At 39.5% G+C, this 20834-nt stretch overlaps 1 protein-coding gene across 3 annotated transcripts in view; it reads right to left on the bottom strand.

Annotated features, from left to right (window-relative positions):
• col11a1a (collagen, type XI, alpha 1a) overlaps positions 1-20834 on the bottom strand; it is a 68141-nt gene that overhangs the window by 12488 nt on the left and 34819 nt on the right. For all 3 annotated transcript variants that reach the window (XM_034211953.1, XM_034211954.1, XM_034211955.1), the window contains 25 exons: positions 19672-19725; positions 19471-19578; positions 19280-19333; positions 18228-18281; positions 17707-17751; positions 17558-17611; positions 17333-17377; positions 16715-16768; positions 16095-16148; positions 12827-12880; positions 12404-12511; positions 10935-11024; positions 9995-10048; positions 6730-6837; positions 6498-6605; positions 5953-6006; positions 5734-5787; positions 5317-5424; positions 3315-3368; positions 3177-3230; positions 2948-3001; positions 2421-2474; positions 886-993; positions 434-487; positions 212-265 (listed from right to left, as the gene is read on the bottom strand). In XM_034211953.1, the coding sequence (XP_034067844.1) occupies positions 212-265; positions 434-487; positions 886-993; positions 2421-2474; positions 2948-3001; positions 3177-3230; positions 3315-3368; positions 5317-5424; positions 5734-5787; positions 5953-6006; positions 6498-6605; positions 6730-6837; positions 9995-10048; positions 10935-11024; positions 12404-12511; positions 12827-12880; positions 16095-16148; positions 16715-16768; positions 17333-17377; positions 17558-17611; positions 17707-17751; positions 18228-18281; positions 19280-19333; positions 19471-19578; positions 19672-19725 (1692 nt within the window). The remainder of the gene's footprint in view (positions 1-211; positions 266-433; positions 488-885; positions 994-2420; positions 2475-2947; positions 3002-3176; positions 3231-3314; positions 3369-5316; positions 5425-5733; positions 5788-5952; positions 6007-6497; positions 6606-6729; positions 6838-9994; positions 10049-10934; positions 11025-12403; positions 12512-12826; positions 12881-16094; positions 16149-16714; positions 16769-17332; positions 17378-17557; positions 17612-17706; positions 17752-18227; positions 18282-19279; positions 19334-19470; positions 19579-19671; positions 19726-20834) is intronic.

Genomic DNA, 20834 nt, shown 5'->3' with positions numbered 1-20834 from the left:
AAACGCTGCAGTGTTCATTTTTTACTGACTAGATGTGATAACAGCTACTTTTGGTGGACTTCTTTAATATAAAAATAATGTCAAATCTAAATATTTATACACAGTGGTAAAGTAGCTGAATATTATGAAAGTTACATTATATAAGGTGTTTGTAAAGCGTCCCTTAACTGAACCATACAAGGTGCCAAATATTTGTGAAAAATCAACTTACCGCCTGTCCAGCCTCCCCATCATCTCCTTTCTCTCCTGATTCTCCATCAGTTCCCTGTAGAAGAGGGATGTGCTGGTTAGATACTGTATGCCAATCAAAATATTTATCTTATACCTTAGATATCATAATGCTCCAATAATGGAGTTAACATAATTTACAATACGAAAAATTGCATACATGAGCCTGTATGAAGTAAATATGGCTACAATATTTCATACTTACAGCGACACCGGCTTCTCCAGGAGGACCAGGGTCTCCTGGGAATCCAACAGGACCCTGCCAGAGAAAAGGAATGCATCAGAGTGGCACTAGTAACCTGAGGCGCTGCAATTGAGACCTCATTTCCCTGAACATTAGGATTAAGGAAATGTCAGTAATTAAGACAGTAATTTATTCTAGGTGCACCCGATGTCAACCATTGAAGGCACTTTGATGGACTTAACGATGATGTTGCAAACCCATGAGAAAAAGCCCCCCTCGCATCCATTACCGTGCGGCATAAAATATAAACTCAGTCAATTAAAAGGCTTTTTAGCTCTTGAATATGTTCTAGGATAACATTGCCGGATTCAAGGCTGGTGAGGGAGGTTTACTCTAAGCAGTGTATTTGAGCATGCTCGTCTGAGCGCTGGAAAACACTCTTTGCTGATTGTGAGAGTATTTGGCAGACTTACAGGGTTGCCCTTTGGACCGTCATCTCCAGGGGGTCCTTTGGCACCGGCAGGTCCAGCAGATCCAGAGGGGCCAGACTCTCCTTTCTCTCCTCTCTCGCCTTTAGGCCCCTACAGTAGCGGGGGGTAAAAGAGGACATTCATCAGTACAGTACCACAGGGGGCCGCAATAATAGTCTACACTGAACTGGATAAAAACGGATGTGTGGACACAGCCTGCTGAGAGAATGTTGGAGTGCCAGAGGACCGCAACACTGCTGATGTTGAATAAGGTAGAAAAGTCTACATGCGTTTTTCAGCTGCATGAGCAATGTATTGTTATATTGTGTCAAATCGTCAAATGAGTCATAACATTTCTTTTTGTGAGTAGTATTTAATGAACACACTAATGATGTCTACAGTAAATTGTATAGTTAGGAATGATTGAGTAATTACTATCCCAATGCCATTAGTACTTAATGAAACACTTCAATGTAGAATGACTTTAAGGATAACTGAAAGGCTATGGGTTGGGCTGTACTTTTGATTGAGACTCAAGCTGCACACTGACTTTGGCAATGTCAATGACACCAGCCGTTTGCTGGGGAAGTAGCAGGGGACATTATGAATGATTGTTATCATGCTCCACTCCCACTGGAGATAGGCCATATTTTCAATCTGCTGTTGTACCCCAATAATGATAAATGACACAGCCATCAATGATGGGTGATTGGTAAAAGTTAAAAAAGCTAATCGAATAATTACATAAGCAAGCACCTGGATATGGTAAATGAACATGCAATCTTTAGAATTGTTTACTTTGTTTGCAATCACCATAACAAACACTAATACAAACACGGTATTGATACACCTTTGTATATCCTTCACTTCTGCACCATTGTGGCTATCGAAATAGGGTATAACTTAAAGCTCTACAAATAGGGTGTGTTGTTTTAATGCCAACTTGCTTCATAGTCGCTGCAATCATTGTTCTTTAGGACAGAAGCACCACAGCGTATCCTCCTGGTAATTATGTCTTAAGAGTCTGGGAAGAGACTCAATTTGGCAGGCCATGTGGACATGGTGTGCAAAGCAGAAGAGCCATGCTGAGATGAGCTACCAGCCCCAATGTGAGGAGAAATTACTTTCAGTGTGATGAATACACAGTGCCACACCGAAGAAAAAAAGCCTTCTCGTCAGATTGGATTTTGCTCTATATTTGCCTTAAGCTATCCATTAAGCATCTGTTTTCCTGGTGATAAACTTCAAATGTATATTGCTGTTGTTGCTTATACTGTTGCAGCAACACAACATTTGACCAACCTTAGTAGGGTGTACTTTTAAGGATTGTAGAATAAAGACAAGGTACTTTTTTATAAAGAAAGGCTCTGTAAATAATCATGCTAGGGGTGATTGGTATGTTAAAGCCTAAAAAAAGTCATACGTGTTGATAAGCTACCCACACACACATAATCATGATGGCATAAACATACTTAAAGGAACACAAACATTAGTTACTCTTGTAACACATATCTAGATTGACAAACAATCTCACTCACCCCAGTTCCAGCCTCTCCGGGTTGTCCTGGGTTTCCGGCCTCACCTTGTTCGCCCTGTGGTTAGACACATGTCAGAGTCTGGACAAAGAAACCTTTACCCTCCACATGGAGAGTTGCAAATTCACATGAAGTATTTTTAAAAGTTACATTATTTACTGAAATAGTTCTCCATACAGTAATCCATATCAACAAAAGACAGTCATATAACTTTACAATTACAGCAGTTGATACAGGAACTGTATTCAAGCTGGCCCTTTTAAGAGTTGGTAGCCCTTCATTTTTCATATTCCAGACTCGTTTAAATTGACATAAGGCATTAAGCATTTATAGCCTGCAGTAAAATGGATGAATCTTGTGTTGTAAAACGGACATTACTAGGGTTAAGTCACTAAGTCAGACAGAAAGCCTGGGTTTATAAAGGGAAAAGACTGCTGGTAGTAACAAAGGGGGCTGGAATTAGTTGGCCAGCAGTATTTCAGTCTCATTGACAAACGTCACGTCAGGCAGGCTATAGTTGTGACTCTTACCTTCTCGCCAACTGATCCCATGGGGCCCACACCACCTGGAGGACCTTGGGGACCCTGCAGCAGGAAATGAAGAAAGAGATGAGTCATCCTCCATTTGGTAGTGGAGTACACTTGATGATATCCAGGCAAGACCAGTTAAGATAGGTGAGTTATTGCCACTAATGATGTGTTTAACATTATGTCACAGTCAGGTACATTACTATTATATCACTTTGTCTGCCATACGTACATCAGCTCCACTAGAACCCTGAGGACCTCTGGGACCAGGGGGACCGGGAGGGCCCTGTAGAAAAAAACAGTGTTTTTAAAGTGCATTAAACAATTAAAGTACATTAAAGTGTTTGCAAGAAGCAGAAGAGTGTCTTACCATGGGGCCAACATCACCGTTCTCTCCCTTCTCACCAGGAGGTCCAGGAAGCCCCTGAGGATAACAAAAACAAAGAAAGTTGTATTATCAGTAAAGAAAGTAATCATGATATGAGCACAAGATGCTGTTGGATGAATAAGCAATTGTTATCTTATTGATTCATAGTTGTTTTGCTGATGTTAAATGCATTAACATCAGCTGTAACGGCTTGATATTAATTTTTCTAATTTGATTTGACTGTGGGAATAAAGTGATGCACTGATATGTGTAATACCTTCGTGGGCCAGAACATGCATAAATGAATCATTTTGAATCCATGTTTTAGCTGCAGTCTAGTCCTATTATCTGTTCAATAACATATTCAATGAATATATCCTGAGCAAGGTCAAGAACAAGTCCTACTAGATTAACTAAACCAGAGACCTTAAAAAACAGACAATGTTGTGCAGACAATCTGAATAGAGGACTAACCTAATAAGGAGCAGTGCAATTCAGTGATGACACAAGGAGTCATCTCAATATGTATCCCTAGCACATATACTAAATATATCAACTAGCTATTTGAATGAGGTACAAGGCATAGAAGGGCAAGCATGCCATGCATTGACAAGCCAAACTTAACCAGACTTTCTGAAATATCTTTTGATAGTGAAGAACTCAGTTATGTATCTGAAATGTTCACATTTGGATGTCAGCAGGGTTTAAGCTTTGCGTACTCAGGCAAAGGGGGGATTGTTTTATTCTAAAATGCTCCGCTGACATGTAAGACAAGACTCCTCTTGTGTTTGCTTTTCCTTTCTAGTCAGTAAAGGTTTCATCTTCACACAAACGGTGCAGACATAGATGTAGCTCACTCATGCATGGGAAATGAGCCGTTTGGTCAAGACCTCATATGTGCGTTGGATCCCTAACCTTTCTTCCAGTAATTGCCATGATTAAATAGCTGTACCCTGTTTCGCCTTCTGTGTGCGTGTCTGTTTTTAATTCAGAAGCAATTTGTCATTAGTGTAAGGTGTATGATTGCTAGGGAGGATATCAGAAAATGCATTCCTTTACATGTGGTTGGACCATAAACGGACTATACGCTGGCAGTTTGTGTATATGTGCATTGCTATACATCAACGTTTTGTTTGACATGCCCCTGTTTGCAAGTATTTTCTGTGGGGACTAACAAGTGTAAGAAATCTCAACTGTGTAAAGGTCGCCCCAGTCTGAGATCATTAGCCGCACTACTAATTATGCAGCATGGTGAATGTGCTCGATGATGAACTGACTATTGGAGCAGGTCAATCCCCACAATTAATGGAATAGCTATGGGAAGTAAATGACTTCCAATTAAAAGTCCATTGAATACAATCCTGCTGAGATAGGATAGTACCTTAGAAGGATGAACAGTAGTTTATGTAATTTCATCAAGACCCCAATCTCTGCAGTAAACTCGTAAGGTTTTTAGCTAAAGGAGTTGATTTACTTTACTTTATTTGCTTTACTAAAGAGGGGAAAGACCTATCTCGTTAGATAATTATTACAATGATACAAAACATAATTAAGCCTAGTTGTAGCATGGATTGGTTGTGTGTACATTAAGTTGTTCTATTTCTTTTTAACCTTAGTTTTTTCAGTGGGGCTTAAACTAAATCCTTGGTTGCGTAGAGCCTACTTTACTTTACGCTTATAACATCAAAAAGCAAAATGTAGCACAGATTATCATGCCTTTTTCTCAAGTGGCATCAGTAGATGGTGTTGGCAGGAAATAAAGGCAGTAGATGGAATCTTTGAGGCTAATAGCTTGGTCAACATACAAAACGCACCAAAGATCTGATCAAAAAGTATACTACATCGGCGACTGTGTAGGTGTTAACCAGCTTAACCAGCTAGTGCTTTCATTGCAACGGGTGATTTTTGTAGAGCATGCTATTCCAAAGCAGTTAAATGACAAACATATCATCCATAGTAGATAACTGGAGTTTAATATATCAGCAAATGTTTGAATGGTACTGACCTGCAGACCAATGGGACCAGGAGGCCCAGGGAAACCTCTGGAACCTTCATCTCCCTTCTGTCCAAACATACCCTGCTGACCTCTGGGACCAGGCTCTCCATCACCTCCCTTAAAAAACACACACATTCACACACATTCACTGGGTCCATTCCTCTCAGGTTTAACAGTTAATGCATTTTCATGTGTCGTTAACAAAGATGTCCTTCTACAAGCTTTCAAAGCACTGTTGGCAAAGATGGTGTTGCATGCAATTACTCAAATAGTCATTACAATATGTGTGTACAATATAACACAGAAGACACATTCAAAAGTGTCTGGTCTCAATCAGGAATTTTTTTTTTCATTTTAGAGGTCTTTCTGTTTGTGATGCTGCAGACATCATACATTCAATCAGGTATTTCGGACAGTTGTACTTACAGCAGGACCTGGTGCACCTATGGGACCTTGGAGACCAGATGGGCCAGGAGGACCCTAAACACAAACAAGAAAAGTTTACACAAATGTAAAACAATTATGCATTGGGTTAAGTGTGTGGTTCTGTAACTAGGCATCTTTTAAGGAAATCTGTAACACCACAAACTACTTAATTGTTTGTGTGTTATCTATCAAGGAATAAATGTACTTCCGAAAACGCACCTGTTCTCCCTTGTCAGCTTTGCTTCCTTTCTGACCGGGCTCTCCAACCTCTCCCTGGAAAAGAGAAACACACTCAGCTCAGATTCACTTATTTTCCAAATGTCAACAGCTTATGAAAAAAAGACTGCAGCTTTACAAAAACAACCAATATCTGCAGCGATACCTGGTCGAAGGCACAAATATGGAAATGTGAGATTATTACTGTCCACTTTGTTGCATCGTTAAAGTCCTCAGAGACATATGTTTGGCAGCTCAGTAGAATGCCATAAAGTAACATTCAGGGGCATAATTATTACAGGAGATGGAACGAGCAACAATATTTCACTTTAACATCTCGTCTAATTGTGTTTGGTGGCACATTTGGTTATGAAGATGGATAGGCAAAAGTGAGAGAGACATATTTCCCATGCAGATGGAAAGTGTGAACGTGGGGATGAAGATTGATTGGCAATCTGGTTCCATCCTTAAACTAGTCTCAGTTTTGCAATGGAAAAGGAGTTGTAACTGGGCCAATAAGATGTGGTGGGTGAGTGTGGGGGACTGACCTTGTCACCATCTTCTCCAGGTGGACCCTGAGGTCCAGCAGGTCCGGGCAGACCAACAGGACCCTGGACACCATCACGACCAGCAGGACCTTGAGGCCCTTTCTCACCCTATGTGAACAAATACATTTGTTTTAATTATATCTTGAAACACCTAGCACAGCAGAACACAAACACGTTTTAGATAACAGAAAGATTTGTTGTTGGCCACTGTAGCAAAGAAATAAATCCTTACAGGTGCTCCCTTCTCTCCTGCAGGTCCGGGGGGACCCTGAGGGCCAGGTCTGCCAGACAGGCCAATTGGACCAGCCGTACCAGCAGGACCTCTTTCACCAGAAGAACCCTGTGAGTGTGAGAAAGAGAGGGATCTTGTTTTTATGTCGAGAGTTTGATACGTATCTTATATAGTTCTGTTAGCCTGAGTCTAAATATAACCTGAGTATTCTGAACAAAGCCACAACCCAGTGGTAATGGATCAACTCACACATACATGCTGAAAATGCATTTCTGGATGAAAGAGGCTGATGCCGTGTATCAGTACTCAGATACGCCTAAATCCATAAGACATGACGGTGAAAGACACTCTACATTTTTTTTGTATCTCTGATGCACTCCATTATCTCAATGTACATTTATACATGTACACATTTGTACAGTTATATCAAAGTATTTATTCAATGTATTTAGTTAATTTTCATAATAAATGCATTTTCCTCATGCAAAGGTAGCAAAGTGAATTACACTGCTATCGTGAAATAAAAAGTTGGGTGTCCCATTGAAATGTTGGAGGTTTTTCTTTTAAAATAAAAAAGCCTTGAGGAAACACAGCTTGACAACAATCTTCAAACTGGTGTAACCCTGTTATTTCTACTCTACAGTGTGAAGTAAGGCACCTGTGTAAGTCTGGTTTACATCATTATAATCTTCATTATGATCGCTGAAAATCTATGAACAATTGCTGATAACACCTGTATTCACTTATGTAGAAGAGTGAGGGAGGCGACGGTCATGATGTCTCAATGACAGATATATACAATTAAAGAACAAATATTTATCTACCGTTTGTGTGCAGGTTACTTATTTGTTTAGTTAGTTTAGTTTATTTTCTTTTTTTCGAGCGAGCAAAGAAAATACAAATGAAACAAAAGATGATACAGACATGATACAGTACTATACAAATGAATGCAATAACAAAGCGAAATACTTAATTAATAATTGAATAATCTCTATCATTGTCTGATATCAATAAACAACAAAGCTTTAGCTAATTACACGTCCGAAAAGGGGTCGGAAGAAGTTTACACTTATTTAATCCGACCCCTTCTCCCTTTTTCTTTCTTCTTTTTACATCTTAATATATGTTAACATACAATATCAATGTATACTTTAACCTTGAATAATGTATATAATCATTCATATAATATATACAGGCAAGTTAGGAGAATGGTCTCTATATATTTTTATATATATATATATATATATGTACATACACAAATTCATAAATAGAATACAAAACAAGAATATAAACAGTTGTGGTGAGAATGGTGTCTTTATGCCTCTTTTTGAATAGTGTGATGTTTGGACATCCCTTTAGCTCCTCACTCAAATTGTTCCAGATCTTCACCCCACAAACAGAAACACAAAAACTTCTCTTTCTAACATTAGTGAATATAAATGAACCACGTAAATAATAATTCCCTTGTCTTTCATTGAAAAATATCTGAATATTCCCCGGTAAGTTTTTTGCCTTCAACATGATTTGTGCAATTTGGAATTCAACAAGATCTGACAGTTTTAATAATTTGAGCTCTAAGAATAATGGGTTTGTATGATCCCTATAGCCGACATTTTTAATAAGTCTTATTGCTCTTTTTTGTAGAATAAATAGGGATTGTGTTGTAGTTTTATAATTACTGCCCCAAACCTCTGCACAGTAACTTAAATAAGGTAACACCAATGAACAGTAAAGAATGTAGAGGGAATTTTGATCAATTGTGTCGTAGTATTTTACGAGTCCAATAATAATTGATGCTAAATGAATCAACAAAATGTTCAATCAAGATATTGATGCATATCTAAGTGCTAGAGTATATCCTGAGCAGAACACTAAACACAATACACGCATCGTTTTCCATTAACACAATCCTATTATGTGGAAACCTGACTTAAATTAATAACATAACATTTGAAACTTCAATTAGGGCCGATTTGATGATATCATTTTTCATATTTTGTCATATGTGTAGCAGCTGGTGTTTTGTGATTTGACTGTTGTTATACAGATACATGGATAGGTGCGAAAAACAACAACAGCATGATTAAGAATGAAAAGAAAAACAATCTATTTTGACAGCAGCAACCCGTCACATTATGCTAACCATACCGATCGGTTTTGTGAAGAACCTCTAGAGACTCTGTGACAATCTGAGAAATATGAACACAGCAGGCGTAAAATGCCACGAGTCAGCCTTTGCGACGGGTGAGGCAGGTGTAGGAGCAACACTGGGGATGACTAGACACTGACTCACCGTGTGGCTGTGGGGGTGATGTTGTGTATGTTTGTGTATGTGTTTGTTTGGGTCTGTTTCTGTGTGCCAAAGTGCAATGGAGCAGACAGCATTGATACTCAGATTCTCTTTCGGATGATCGCTCCTACGACAAATCGCTGTGTGCATTGGGACAAGATGACATTTGGTGATGCTTTCATTGGAAAATGAATAATCAAACACTGATTACGTGACCATGATGGCTTAATGAGTTGATGTTTACTACACATGTACTTAGTTTACTAATTTACACAACTAAATGGATTTTCTTTGCCTTAAGTTTGATTTTCTCTCATGTCTGAAATGTCCTTGTCTGACTCTAATGCTAGTGTGGCTGCAGTTTTAACTGATCTTATTTACCTTCTAATACCTGCTGGATTTGAAAAGTCAGAGGCTCTCCTTTATCTACTTGAGTTTCAGCTGTGATGATCTTGGGCAAGGCATTTAACAGCTGCTACAGCGCATTTCCATAAAGGACAAGACAAGAATGTGTGAGTGTCTGAATTCATAAATGTGCAACACTGTCCAGCTAAGAAAGAGCATGCAGCTAACCAGACCTGGGGCAATTGAAGTTTAAGATTAATAAATAATCCAAAAAATATATATATAACTCTGTTCACAAGTTTTCCTAAAATATCCCGTGTGAAAAATTGTTTTTCTAATCTTAATGGGGCTTAGTCGATCAAATAAAGGTTTAATTAAATCATAAATGAAAAGCAAGTATAAAGATGGGCAGGCAGTTAGGCAAGGGAAATAAGAGGCAGCTTCAAAACTTTCGTCTGATGATGTTAACTGCCCTCTGGTGCTTGGCATATGCAGGCTGCACTGAAACATGAAATACACTGCACAAGCCTTCACGCTAAGCAATATCACAACAATACATATTATATGTCAGGAAAAAAACAAGACAGAGAGGAAAGAAGATACTTTGATCTCAGGTAAAAGTATACTTACAACAGGACCAGGTGGACCTTGGGGCCCCTCTCCTCCCTTCAGACCTGCAGGGCCCTGAGGAACAGAAGAGATAATCACATGAGATGTCTGTTGAAAACGGTGTTACATTCAGCCTGCGCATTCTTTCTACAGTGTTGCTCTGTACAGTATTTAAACATCTCTTAAACTAATCCAGTCTGGACTGTATGTCTTTGTTTACTACTTTGTTAAATTGGCCAGACAAAATAATTGTGAACATGCACATGTGTGTATAATTTGTGATTTCTGGAATGATTTGTAATGCCAATGTTTATGCCTGTGTGTATATATGTGTAGCTCCCAAGTGGACCACAAAAGAGCACATGGCAGTATGGGTAATGAGTCTCTGTTGGCTGTGGCTGGGTGCTGAAGTAAATTCCAATGGGAGGAAACAATCAGTAGTGCTGCTGGCCTGCAGAGTCTCCCTGACCTTGAGGATGCAGGCAGCAAAACCCTCCCTCTCCCCACAGTCTATCCATTTCCAAACACCTCAGTCTAATGCTAACATTTCCCACTTAATAATTTATTATGTAAATAATAACTTTGCCGTCCCCTAAAAAACGGTTGGCACTGAATTAAGAACAATTGAAGTTGTTGACCTAAACCAGCGACATTCTTTGCTAATGGATCTCTAACCGACAATTCCCTACTTCTATAATAGCGGCCCATGATGCATTGTGGTGGTATAAACAGTGGTGTCAGTGTTGGTGGAGCGATGCATAGCCTGTTCATTTGTAAGATGTCGCTTTGAGTTTCCTCTGAACCCGATTGATTGCTAGAAGTGAATTCCAGGGCTGGTGTTTCTAATGAAGTGAATGGCTCTAGATAGATGCTGGTTATTTGTTATGCAGCAATGTTCTGTCACTTTCTACTAGCAAACACATGTAGGGGGAAATAGGTTCAGGTGAAGTGTAGCTCTTACCGTGGCGCCAGGTAGACCTCTTTCTCCAGGGAAGCCTCGAAGGCCGGGAGGTCCGTCTTTACCAGCAGATCCCTGGGGTCCTGGGTCTCCCTTTACACAGAGACACACATGTTTGTGTTAGAATTTGTGTACTTAAATGTACTTGCTTTATTCCATGAGTGGAATTAATTGCTACAATATAAAGCTTGGAGATAGGCTAGAGGGAATTCAAAAAATAAAAAGATTATAGATTATAATATAATGTATACGAATGGCTTTATACATCCCAGCAGGAACAGAAGTATGTTTGTTTTGTAGCTGACATCCATCTCAATGGGCCATTAGCCGCAATTAGTTTGAGATATGTGTGTGTTCTGTGGATTCAATAACAGTCAGCATTCGGTCAACAAGTCTCAACCAAGCTGGTATTGCTTTTACAGAATCAGCTATAACATGAAAAGATTTTAGCCTCAAAACTCCAATCTAGAGACAGAATTGTGTTTAAAATGTTTCATAATATATATATAAAAAAATATGTATTGTTTAAAGGATAACAAAATCTAAACAAAAGTTTAATATATCAAGGGTGACTGACATCAAAAGCACAAAGATATTTTTTGACAGAAATGAGCAGACAGTGAGTTTGCTATAAGAAAACACAATAAAAGCATGTAAGCAAAACTTGGTTCAGATTCTACAACTGTACACATGATCTCAACCTTTCGTAACCCTCACCACAAACACTGAACTAACTTCTAGAGATAGCGCCGATAATTGCATGGGAACCTTGTTTACTTCTTGGTTGATTTTGAAAGACTCTGGCTTTGTTCGCTTTCTTTCTTTATTGGCAGGCAGACTTATCTGCAAACATGGAGGCAGAGTAGAGTGGGCTTGAGAGGTAAAAGAGGATTTGGGGCTCTGCTGCCTCCACAAAGTGTCCCTGGCATACAGATGCACAGGACTGAGTGGAGAGGGGAGGAAAGTGGGACTGTGAGTGGCAGAGGGTTTGAAGTTTGCCGACGGACTTGATTAAACTGTCTGCTTGGCGAAGACGGGAAGAAAATGAAAGCAGAAGACAGGGTGTTTGAGGGAGGGGATGATCAGGACAGGCTGAGTGCTTCTGGGAGTTATTTCGGAGCAGCCCATATTTTTACATAATGCCTACTGTCTGCTAATAATGGGCTCTCGATTGCTGGCCAGGGAGGGCCAGGAAGAGAATGCCCCAACTCTTAGCAACTGTATCCTCAGCAGTTGTTTCCAGAGTCTAATAATGTACAATGTATTGGTGGGACTCTGGTGTTTGCTGATGTGTACTTCTGGGTTGAATTTAGAATTGCATCTTGCAGTCAACCTCCGCACTGTTTGTCTGAAAAATCTGATACAGATAATAACTACATCTGAACCCACTCTACTATTAAGACCGCAAATGAGCATTCATTTAAGAACAATAATTGTTTGGAATACTTTTCTGCTCTAAGTACTGAACATACCTTTGCTCCCTCCTTGCCAGCAGATCCTGGAAGACCCTGCTCTCCGGGCGGGCCGGGGGGTCCAGGGTGTCCTCTCTCACCAACGGGACCTGTCTCTCCGGTTGGACCCTAAGATGCCATAACACAGTAGATTTGCAGTTCAAAATATCAAAACGAGAGCTGTTATAGCTGCATTGAGGCCATTGCTACACAATACCACTAACACAATACAATACACTGCTTGCTCTACATGTACATACATTTAAAATGTTTGCAATGCCCTGAAAAGCTGTTACAGTTTTAATACACAGAAAAATGTGTCTGAGCCACTTTAGTACTGCTGCAGTGATTTTCCAAAAGAATAAGCAGTTGTTTAAGATGATAACAATGTCAGATGATAAGATGTTGATTCAATGTATTCATTAAATAATAAAGGTCTCTTACCTGGGGCCCGACGACACCTCCTGGACCTGGTGGACCAGTTTTTCCTTGGAAACCCTGGAGAGAAACATTACAAAGGGTTAGTTAAAGGGTTTATACTATCAAAGGGAAGCACATTGTTAATCTACTAAAACCCAAGGAAAGACACCGAAGGGATTCCACTGGAATTTGTTTCATAATCAGGGAAATATGTCTTGGCTTTGTATTACTATAGCTTAATGAAGTAAAAATACGTTCTAAGGGTATATTAAACAAACAAGGATTCATTTAATAACACTACATTGCTGGCCGGTAATTACCTTAAGGCAAACATACAGTATTGTGATATATTGTAAACAGAGATCTTTTAATTGATTAGACATTAGGGGGAGATGGGCATATGTCAGAGGGTGTACATAGGTATGTATAGTAGGCTGTATACACATGGGTGAATATAGATGTGTATGTGTGTAGATATTGTATGTTCAACTTTTATATCAGGGAGTGTATATACAGTATGGATATATATTCTACTCAAGTAAAGATGTGGGATTCAAAGTTTTCCTGAGAACTGAATAATGGCTTGCATGCACTGCAGCTTGTAAACCCTTCTTATGCATAAACATATACAACTGGATAAGGGTTTTATGTAAAACAGTTAAAAAAGTGAACTTAAATTCAGAAATCCCATTAAAATGTTTGCCTTGACATGATTATTAAATGTAACATAACACTAGTGGTCAGAAATCTTCTCTTTGATATAACCAAATCCGCTTCAAAGAGCAATACAATAAATAAAACCTGAAGCACATCGTGCACAGTTCTCTGTTTCAAACCCTAATATGATATCTAGAGAATCAAGCTCCAGTGAAGGCACAGAAACAAAGGGAAACAACGGTGTCTCGCTACAATGAAACCAAGCTTTCAGGATGCCCATTCATGAAGTTCATGACCTGAGACGAAAGTGCAATATTTGACACAAACAATGAAGCACAACTGACAGGATGTGGACTAAATACAATTGACAGGAGCCATTACTTGTCTGGCCACTGGACCAAGGGGCTGGCAATAAGATCACCAACCAATTCAGGAAAACAATGTTGATCTCCCTCACCAATGGGGACAAGAGGGCTCCCTACACTGCTAATAACAAAGAGCCATCTCTTGCTCTGCTCTAGGCCACAGACCTGTGATCGGGTTGCCATACCTGCACAAATCCAGACAACTATGCCATTTGCATGTTGTCTGTTGCACTAGTTTACATTCAAAGCCCATAGTTGATGTGCTTTGTGTACACATGTAAACAGCAGAATCGGACCAATCCAGAACGATACAAGTTCAACATCTGAAGTATCGACTCAAACACTGCAGCAAAAATAAAATGAATTTATGTCTGTTGGGTGAAAAACAATCCAATCTCCATTGGATTGAGATAAGGAAAGACTGGTATCTTTACCACGCATTTAGTCGTCTAATAGAGACCTATCTGCCATATGTAAGTTGCTAAATGCTGGAGTAATGCCAGGCATGTAAACATGTAGATATCCATGAGTGAAACCGTAAATGGGAAGGGATTAGCATAAAGCAAACACATCAAACTCCAAGGTCAGAGTTGTGGGTGCACACTGACACAGTTTGACTTTGCCACTTGATTTTTTTCATTCATCACACTTTACACAAAACCACTTTTTAACTGAGGCATTTCTATATCATTTAAAATCATAGTTTATTACCCTAAAACCAAGCAAGAAAGTTTTCAAGCTTAGAAGGCAAATCCTGGCTGACTTATGACTTCTGTCTTATTGATCATTGTGTTGTGATTTGTGGAAATGTTTTATTCAACGGCAACCCTCAAGCCAGGCTGCTCAGCCACAGCCCTGATTCATAGACACCAATTCAAATCTTTATTTGCCCTTCCTTAAATGCAAGTTGTGTTGCCGGGAATGTGTGCCTTTGATCGTCTTTATTGCTGTGATCTATTCTCATATTGGATACTTGTGGAGCATGTTCATAAGCGCATAAATCTACAGCCATTACAGTAACACCTTAATGAAGACTCTATCGTTATCGCTTGAATAGCAGCAAAGGCAGGGAAGCAGCCATGTGTGGGGTATTCAGTATCTATAGGAAAGAGGCAGGCGGAAAGGGGAGCTTTAATGATAGAGGCGATGACCTGTCAAGCTTTCAGTAGAATGTATTGCTTCTGAGTCTCGTCAAACCAAGGTTCACTGACGCATACAAAGTACAGAGGTGTGGCAGTTGAAACAGGGGATTGCAACTAGATGTGATCACAGACTCAAATTTGGACTTGATTCTGTTTTTTTATGTCCCATGGGAAATGCCATCTTTGCACCGATACATCTTCATGAACAGCTTTGAAACTTTAAAGGTTAAAAGCCTATTCTCATTAAGCTCATAACTGTAGTCTTTAAACTGCTGAACCACCGTGTTGTGCAGCTGCAACAAATGTGTCTACTGCCATTGTTTACCTCGGTTACAGTATTATTGCTCAATTATTTTAGAGCAATGAAACCTTGTTGCAACTGGACAATCTTAGTTTAGCATCATTCTATTATTTGGAAACTTGCCAATGTAATAAGAAGGAAAAGCTGCACTTGAAAATGATCATTTCCCAGCTCCCTGGTGTCCATCTCTATGAGATAGGAGTCTGAGCCATATGGATTTACTCAGAGAGAATGCGTGTGTGTTTGTGTGTGTGTGTGCGTGCAAATAGAGACAAGACAAGCAGATAGACTTAGACAATGTTCACAAGGGCTTTGTCTTTAGAGTTCTGCTTAAAGAGGAAGGCCTGCCCCTTTGGCATCACTCTGAGATGATGCATCAGTGATTGTAATCCCCTGCATGTAAGAGCAACAGAGATACAATGTGGGAGAGGGAGAGTGGGAGATTGAATTGCAGTGCAGCCCACTGATTGGAAGGATCAGGTCTGTCCTGCAATCGAAAGGCAATTTGAATAATGAGAGCTAAAAATGGTCTTGTTGGAAACGTTTACATAAATAGCAGTGGGTACCAGCCATTAACAAAACCAACCCAATATATGTGGGATTAAGATTAGAGCAATGTGAGGAGATTCATAATTCAACATTTCAAAACATTTAAAATGACATGACCCACTCTTGTACTATTTGTTTCAGTGGAAATCTGTCTAGGTGTGATAAATGGTGTTTGATTGAGTTTCTAGCTGAATTGTAGTTCTTCTCTTTCTACACTCAGCAGGAAGTCTCAGAGATAACTGACATCTCAAACAGGGGAATGCATCTTTAGGACTCACCGTCTCTCCACGCTGACCGGGGTGTCCAGGCAGTCCATCCTTTCCAGATGGGCCCTGTCAGGTTGAATTCACAACACACACACAAGTTACAAAGTGCATTTATTTTAAATACATGCATATCAGCAGTATGAAATTGGCTTTATTGCTTGAATTTTTCCAAGCATTCATATTTATTATAGCAGTATATTGCAAATGTTTTGTAGGCACAGAACAAGTTACAAACATAATTTTCAGATTGGCAAAGTCATAGTTAGACAACTGGAAGACTCTAGTGAAGAAATAACAGGTTCTGTTGAAAGGAACAACATCAGTAGCTAAGGGCTAAGAGCCAGCTATGAATCTAACCTGAATCAATATGTGGAAATTATCACTTGTCTCCTGCCTAGACTGGGGAGTGAGAACATTGGTTCTGCTTCAGTAAAAGTTGAACTAATGATCCCATCACAGAATTAGGGTTATTGCCATATTACTGCACTCCATGAACTTCTCAAATGTAATAATGTAGCAAACTAAGCTAATCCGCAGCTGGAACAGTAGGAAGAGCAGACAGTAGACGGTCATACAGCCGTACTAGTGGTTTTACACTTCGAGTAAAGTGTGAATGCAGGAGGAATACTTACAGGGGGGCCCTTTGGTCCAGAGAAGCCCACTGGTCCCTGAGGTCCTTGAGGCCCCTATTGAACAAAAAAAAGAGTCAGATGAATATGAGGTGCACAAAGAATAAAGTTATGCAAAAGATAACATAGCAAAACACTGCTAAATGTTCACTGAAAACCTTAGCTCAAATCATTAGAGAACTCCTCATATTGTATCGCCTACTGTACAAAGTGAGGTTTGATCAACTAACAAAACTGGTTGCGACAGAAGGGTTGCGATAGACACATGGATGTCAAATGAATGAGTAAATATGAATTGTTTTTAATGTATGTATCCCCACAATTGAAGTGCTATTTATTTAATTTGTGCATTTAATAATCTAATGATGGTTGAGAGCAGCTGAAATAAAGAATGCCAGTGAGAAATGGTAGAAGAGATAGAAGTTGGATCCCCATCAGCACACACACACATGCTGATGTCTGGAATGTGTAACTGACAGAGATGTTCAAATCAATTTATATTACGCTTTAAAGTTTATAATATGTTGAAGTCTAAAAACCATCATCATGTCATTAATATGGGGATATTAGGGAAATATTTAAGATAGACACTGAATGGCCTAAACAGAATAATAGACTTACTCTCTCTCCAGGTCCACCCGGGGGGCCGTCGTTGCCTGATGTACCCTGAAACACACAAAAACAACCATCATCATCTAATAATGTGTTTTCACAGTACACGTATTAAGCATGGAGTATAATAGGAGCAGTAGAAGCATTGTTTATAAATGGTTTAATTTCTGCTTGAAGGAATATTTAAAAATATGTGTGAGTTGTGTTTTGTTGTGAGTGGTATAACTCTTGTACCTTGGCGCCAGGTTTCCCTGTTGGACCTCTGGCTCCTCGACCCCCACGAGGACCCTACAGCGAGAGAACAAGAGTCAAAAGAAAATCCCGAAAACAAAAAAAGTTATATTAACTAATCATAACATAATCCAAGAGTGAGATATACATACCGTTGGCCCTCTTTGGCCTCTTGGACCAGCTTTGCCTGCAGTGCCCTGTTAGAGAACCAACAGAAAAACACCTTTAGATATTCATTTGAAAAGGATCCTTTTTTTCACTATCTCCATGAATTAACAGTTTTCCGAATCAAGATAGGCAATGTCATAGTTTACTGTTGAATGCAAAACCAACATCTTAAACATTTTCTCGTGCATTTTTTAAATCGTGTTGAAGCAACAAGTTTTACAAGTCTAGACATAAGGGAGAGGGACTCAGTGAGAGCACATTCTTTCCACAGCTTTTGTTCCCTCCCCAACATTGATTTTGTTTTTGTTATTTTCTGTGCCAAGACACAATACAGGTGCCTTTATTATAGCAATCCATTTTCTTTTGTGCAGGGATATCATTGCGTGGTGAATTTGAAACTGAAACAGGTAAAGTGTGTATTTTCAGTGAGCGTGTGTGAGCGTGTGTGTGTGTGTGTGTGTGTGTGTGTGTGTGTGTGTGTGTGTGTGTGTGTGTGTTTTCTTACCCTTGCTCCTTTCTCGCCATTGGCTCCAGGGAACCCAGGGAAACCGCTTGAGCCCTGTCAATAACAGAGGGAGTTATCATGGAGGGGTAACAAGAGATTCTGGATCGGTCAAGGCATGATGAAGTTTCATACTGTAATTGTCGGCGCTATTGTTAGGTATCGTCCTCGGTTATCCGCGATTGTTTGACACGGTAACTTCCAAGGCCCTTGATTTTTCAGATTTCTTAATTTTGTTTTATAAAAAATATCTTCATGTACTTTTTTAAATTGTTAAACCCATCCTAAATATTCCTGTTAAGTGAAAGTTTTGCATCAAAATCACATTCCCAGCTTTTTCTACAATGTTTATCAAGTTGGCATAATAGAGGAAGTTTGCCATGCAAATTCTCTAAAGTAATATGAGCACACGAACACATACTCAAAGAGTGGAGAACTTAAAAACAAAAGGCTTAGCGTAAGACCATTGTAAACACAAGCCAAGGTGACATGTTTTTGCCTTTAGATAAACTTTGTGAGCAGGGGATTAAAAAGCAGCTTACCCCTTGTGCAGCACCTCACCACAGGTTGCATTTGGGACATTCAATAAAAAGTCAATCAATGACAAACCATGACTTCCTCCAAATGTAATAATTCCACAAATCCCTACTTCCAAATAATGTTGAGAGCATTATGTTTAATGAGTTATTGTCTATAAAATGTTGCTCTGTCAAACGTTGATTTGATAATGGCCTTTAATATGTGATCTAAAGAAACACTTTGGAAATTGTGCATCATTAGAAAGTGGTACCAATATTCACTAAAGGCACCATCTTTCAAAGGTATGCTTCATTTAAAAAACTGTCATGTTTGAGTATTGCCATATCAAAGCATGATGTGAAATATGTATTTCACAAAAGATCAGCACCATCCCGTCGTTCTCTCCGGGATTGCATGTAACGTTTGTCTGCTTTGACTGTCACTCTGTACTCAATGGTTTATTTTTCATGACAAGGTGCAAGTGCAGATTTAGTTAAAAAAACATCCCCTATTGTTGTGAGAGTGTAGTAAGTTACCTTAGATCCTTGTCTTCCGGGATAACCTGGCAATCCTGGAACACCCAGTTTACCCTGAGAGACATTAACAACACGAGACATCAGCCCAGCAACACAACTTAATCACAATGAGAGCAACAACATCAACTCAGAAGAAAACACATGATTCTTGTAACGGCTTTCCATCATCCCTGGTCATTGAGCCATATTACCTTTTCTCCAGCAGGACCGAGGGGACCTGACTCTCCGTTGGGGCCAGATCGGCCTTTAGGACCCTCAGGACCATCCTCTCCACGGGACCCAAGCATGCCAAGCTCACCCTATGACACAAACACAAAGAGTATGAGGTGTGTATGTGTCAGAACTGACTGGACACGTGGAAAGAGATTTGTATGACAGACGATCTTCCTTACCCGGTCTCCTTTGATTCCCATATCTCCCTTGAAACCTGGGAAACCATCCTCGCCCTAAAACAAGACAAAAATAAGTTATTGCATATGCCGTAATTGTTTGGCTATTTCCTTTTATTTGCTGTGAGGCATTTGCTTATTTCCCACCAAGAGACTTAGCATGGACTGTTTTGTAATATTTACTAATTGCAGGAACTACTGAAGTGTTCTGATATGTTGTATTAAATGAACATCTGTTAAGAATTCAGCCTGCTCATGTTCACTCTGTGGAGGTTTGGTGCTGCCCTCTGCTGGCCAGAGAGTTGAACAGCATGTGCAGGGACTTAGGTTCAGCTGTTGGGCTGTGCTTTATGTACATATTCTCCAGCACCTGCACCAACTGATTAAAGGCATGTGGAATAGTTTGATGTTATACTAATATCTCATACTCAGATATGACCATTTTAAAGTATTTTAGCAGTACATTAAAAATATCTTTTATGCAATAAAACCTTAAACCTTTTTGTGAATCTTAAAATTGAATCAAAAGTGTCTGAATCAAATCAAATAGATTGTGAAGAACACTATTTACTTTAGCCAGAGTCCTTTCTTTTTTTAATTCTGTCGCCTGTCCATGTTTTCATCCTTATCTGATGCATAATGCAGCAAGGAGCATGTTTGTTGCCATCAACTCCCGTCACAAAGACCACACACACACCGACAGGTACACTCACACCTGAGGTAGAGCGCATGCTTAATTCATAGAAAACCCTTTCTCCTCAAGGTTTAACTTTTGAATCTCTTTCTTAAGTATAAATAATGTAACAATAATGTTCAGCTGCATCGTTTTATTGATCTCAAATAAATGTCATGAATATTAAGGGGCAGCTTGCTTACTTTAAATTCTGCATGTTGGCACACACAGGCACACTTCAAAAAGGCTTGAGATGGATTACAGTGTTCTTTAAAACCAAAAACCTCAAGCATGACAGCTTTACATTCAACAACTGATTGAGGGTCACTCCAAGAAAGTCTCTGTTTGCTCTGAAGATATCCAGCCATCCACTCCAGCTCAAAAGAGCCAAAACACAGTTGGGAGGGAAGGTGGACAGCCATAGCTACAGACAGAATATCTGTGACATGAATATATTTACAGGCTGCTGTCTTCACCTTTATCACAGAGTGAG

This window comes from Gymnodraco acuticeps, unplaced genomic scaffold (assembly GCF_902827175.1).
Source record: "Gymnodraco acuticeps unplaced genomic scaffold, fGymAcu1.1, whole genome shotgun sequence".
NCBI classification, from domain to species: domain Eukaryota; kingdom Metazoa; phylum Chordata; class Actinopteri; order Perciformes; family Bathydraconidae; genus Gymnodraco; species Gymnodraco acuticeps.
The sequence above is the reverse complement of the archived record's forward strand: the minus strand, read 5'-3'. Positions and strand labels throughout refer to the sequence as shown.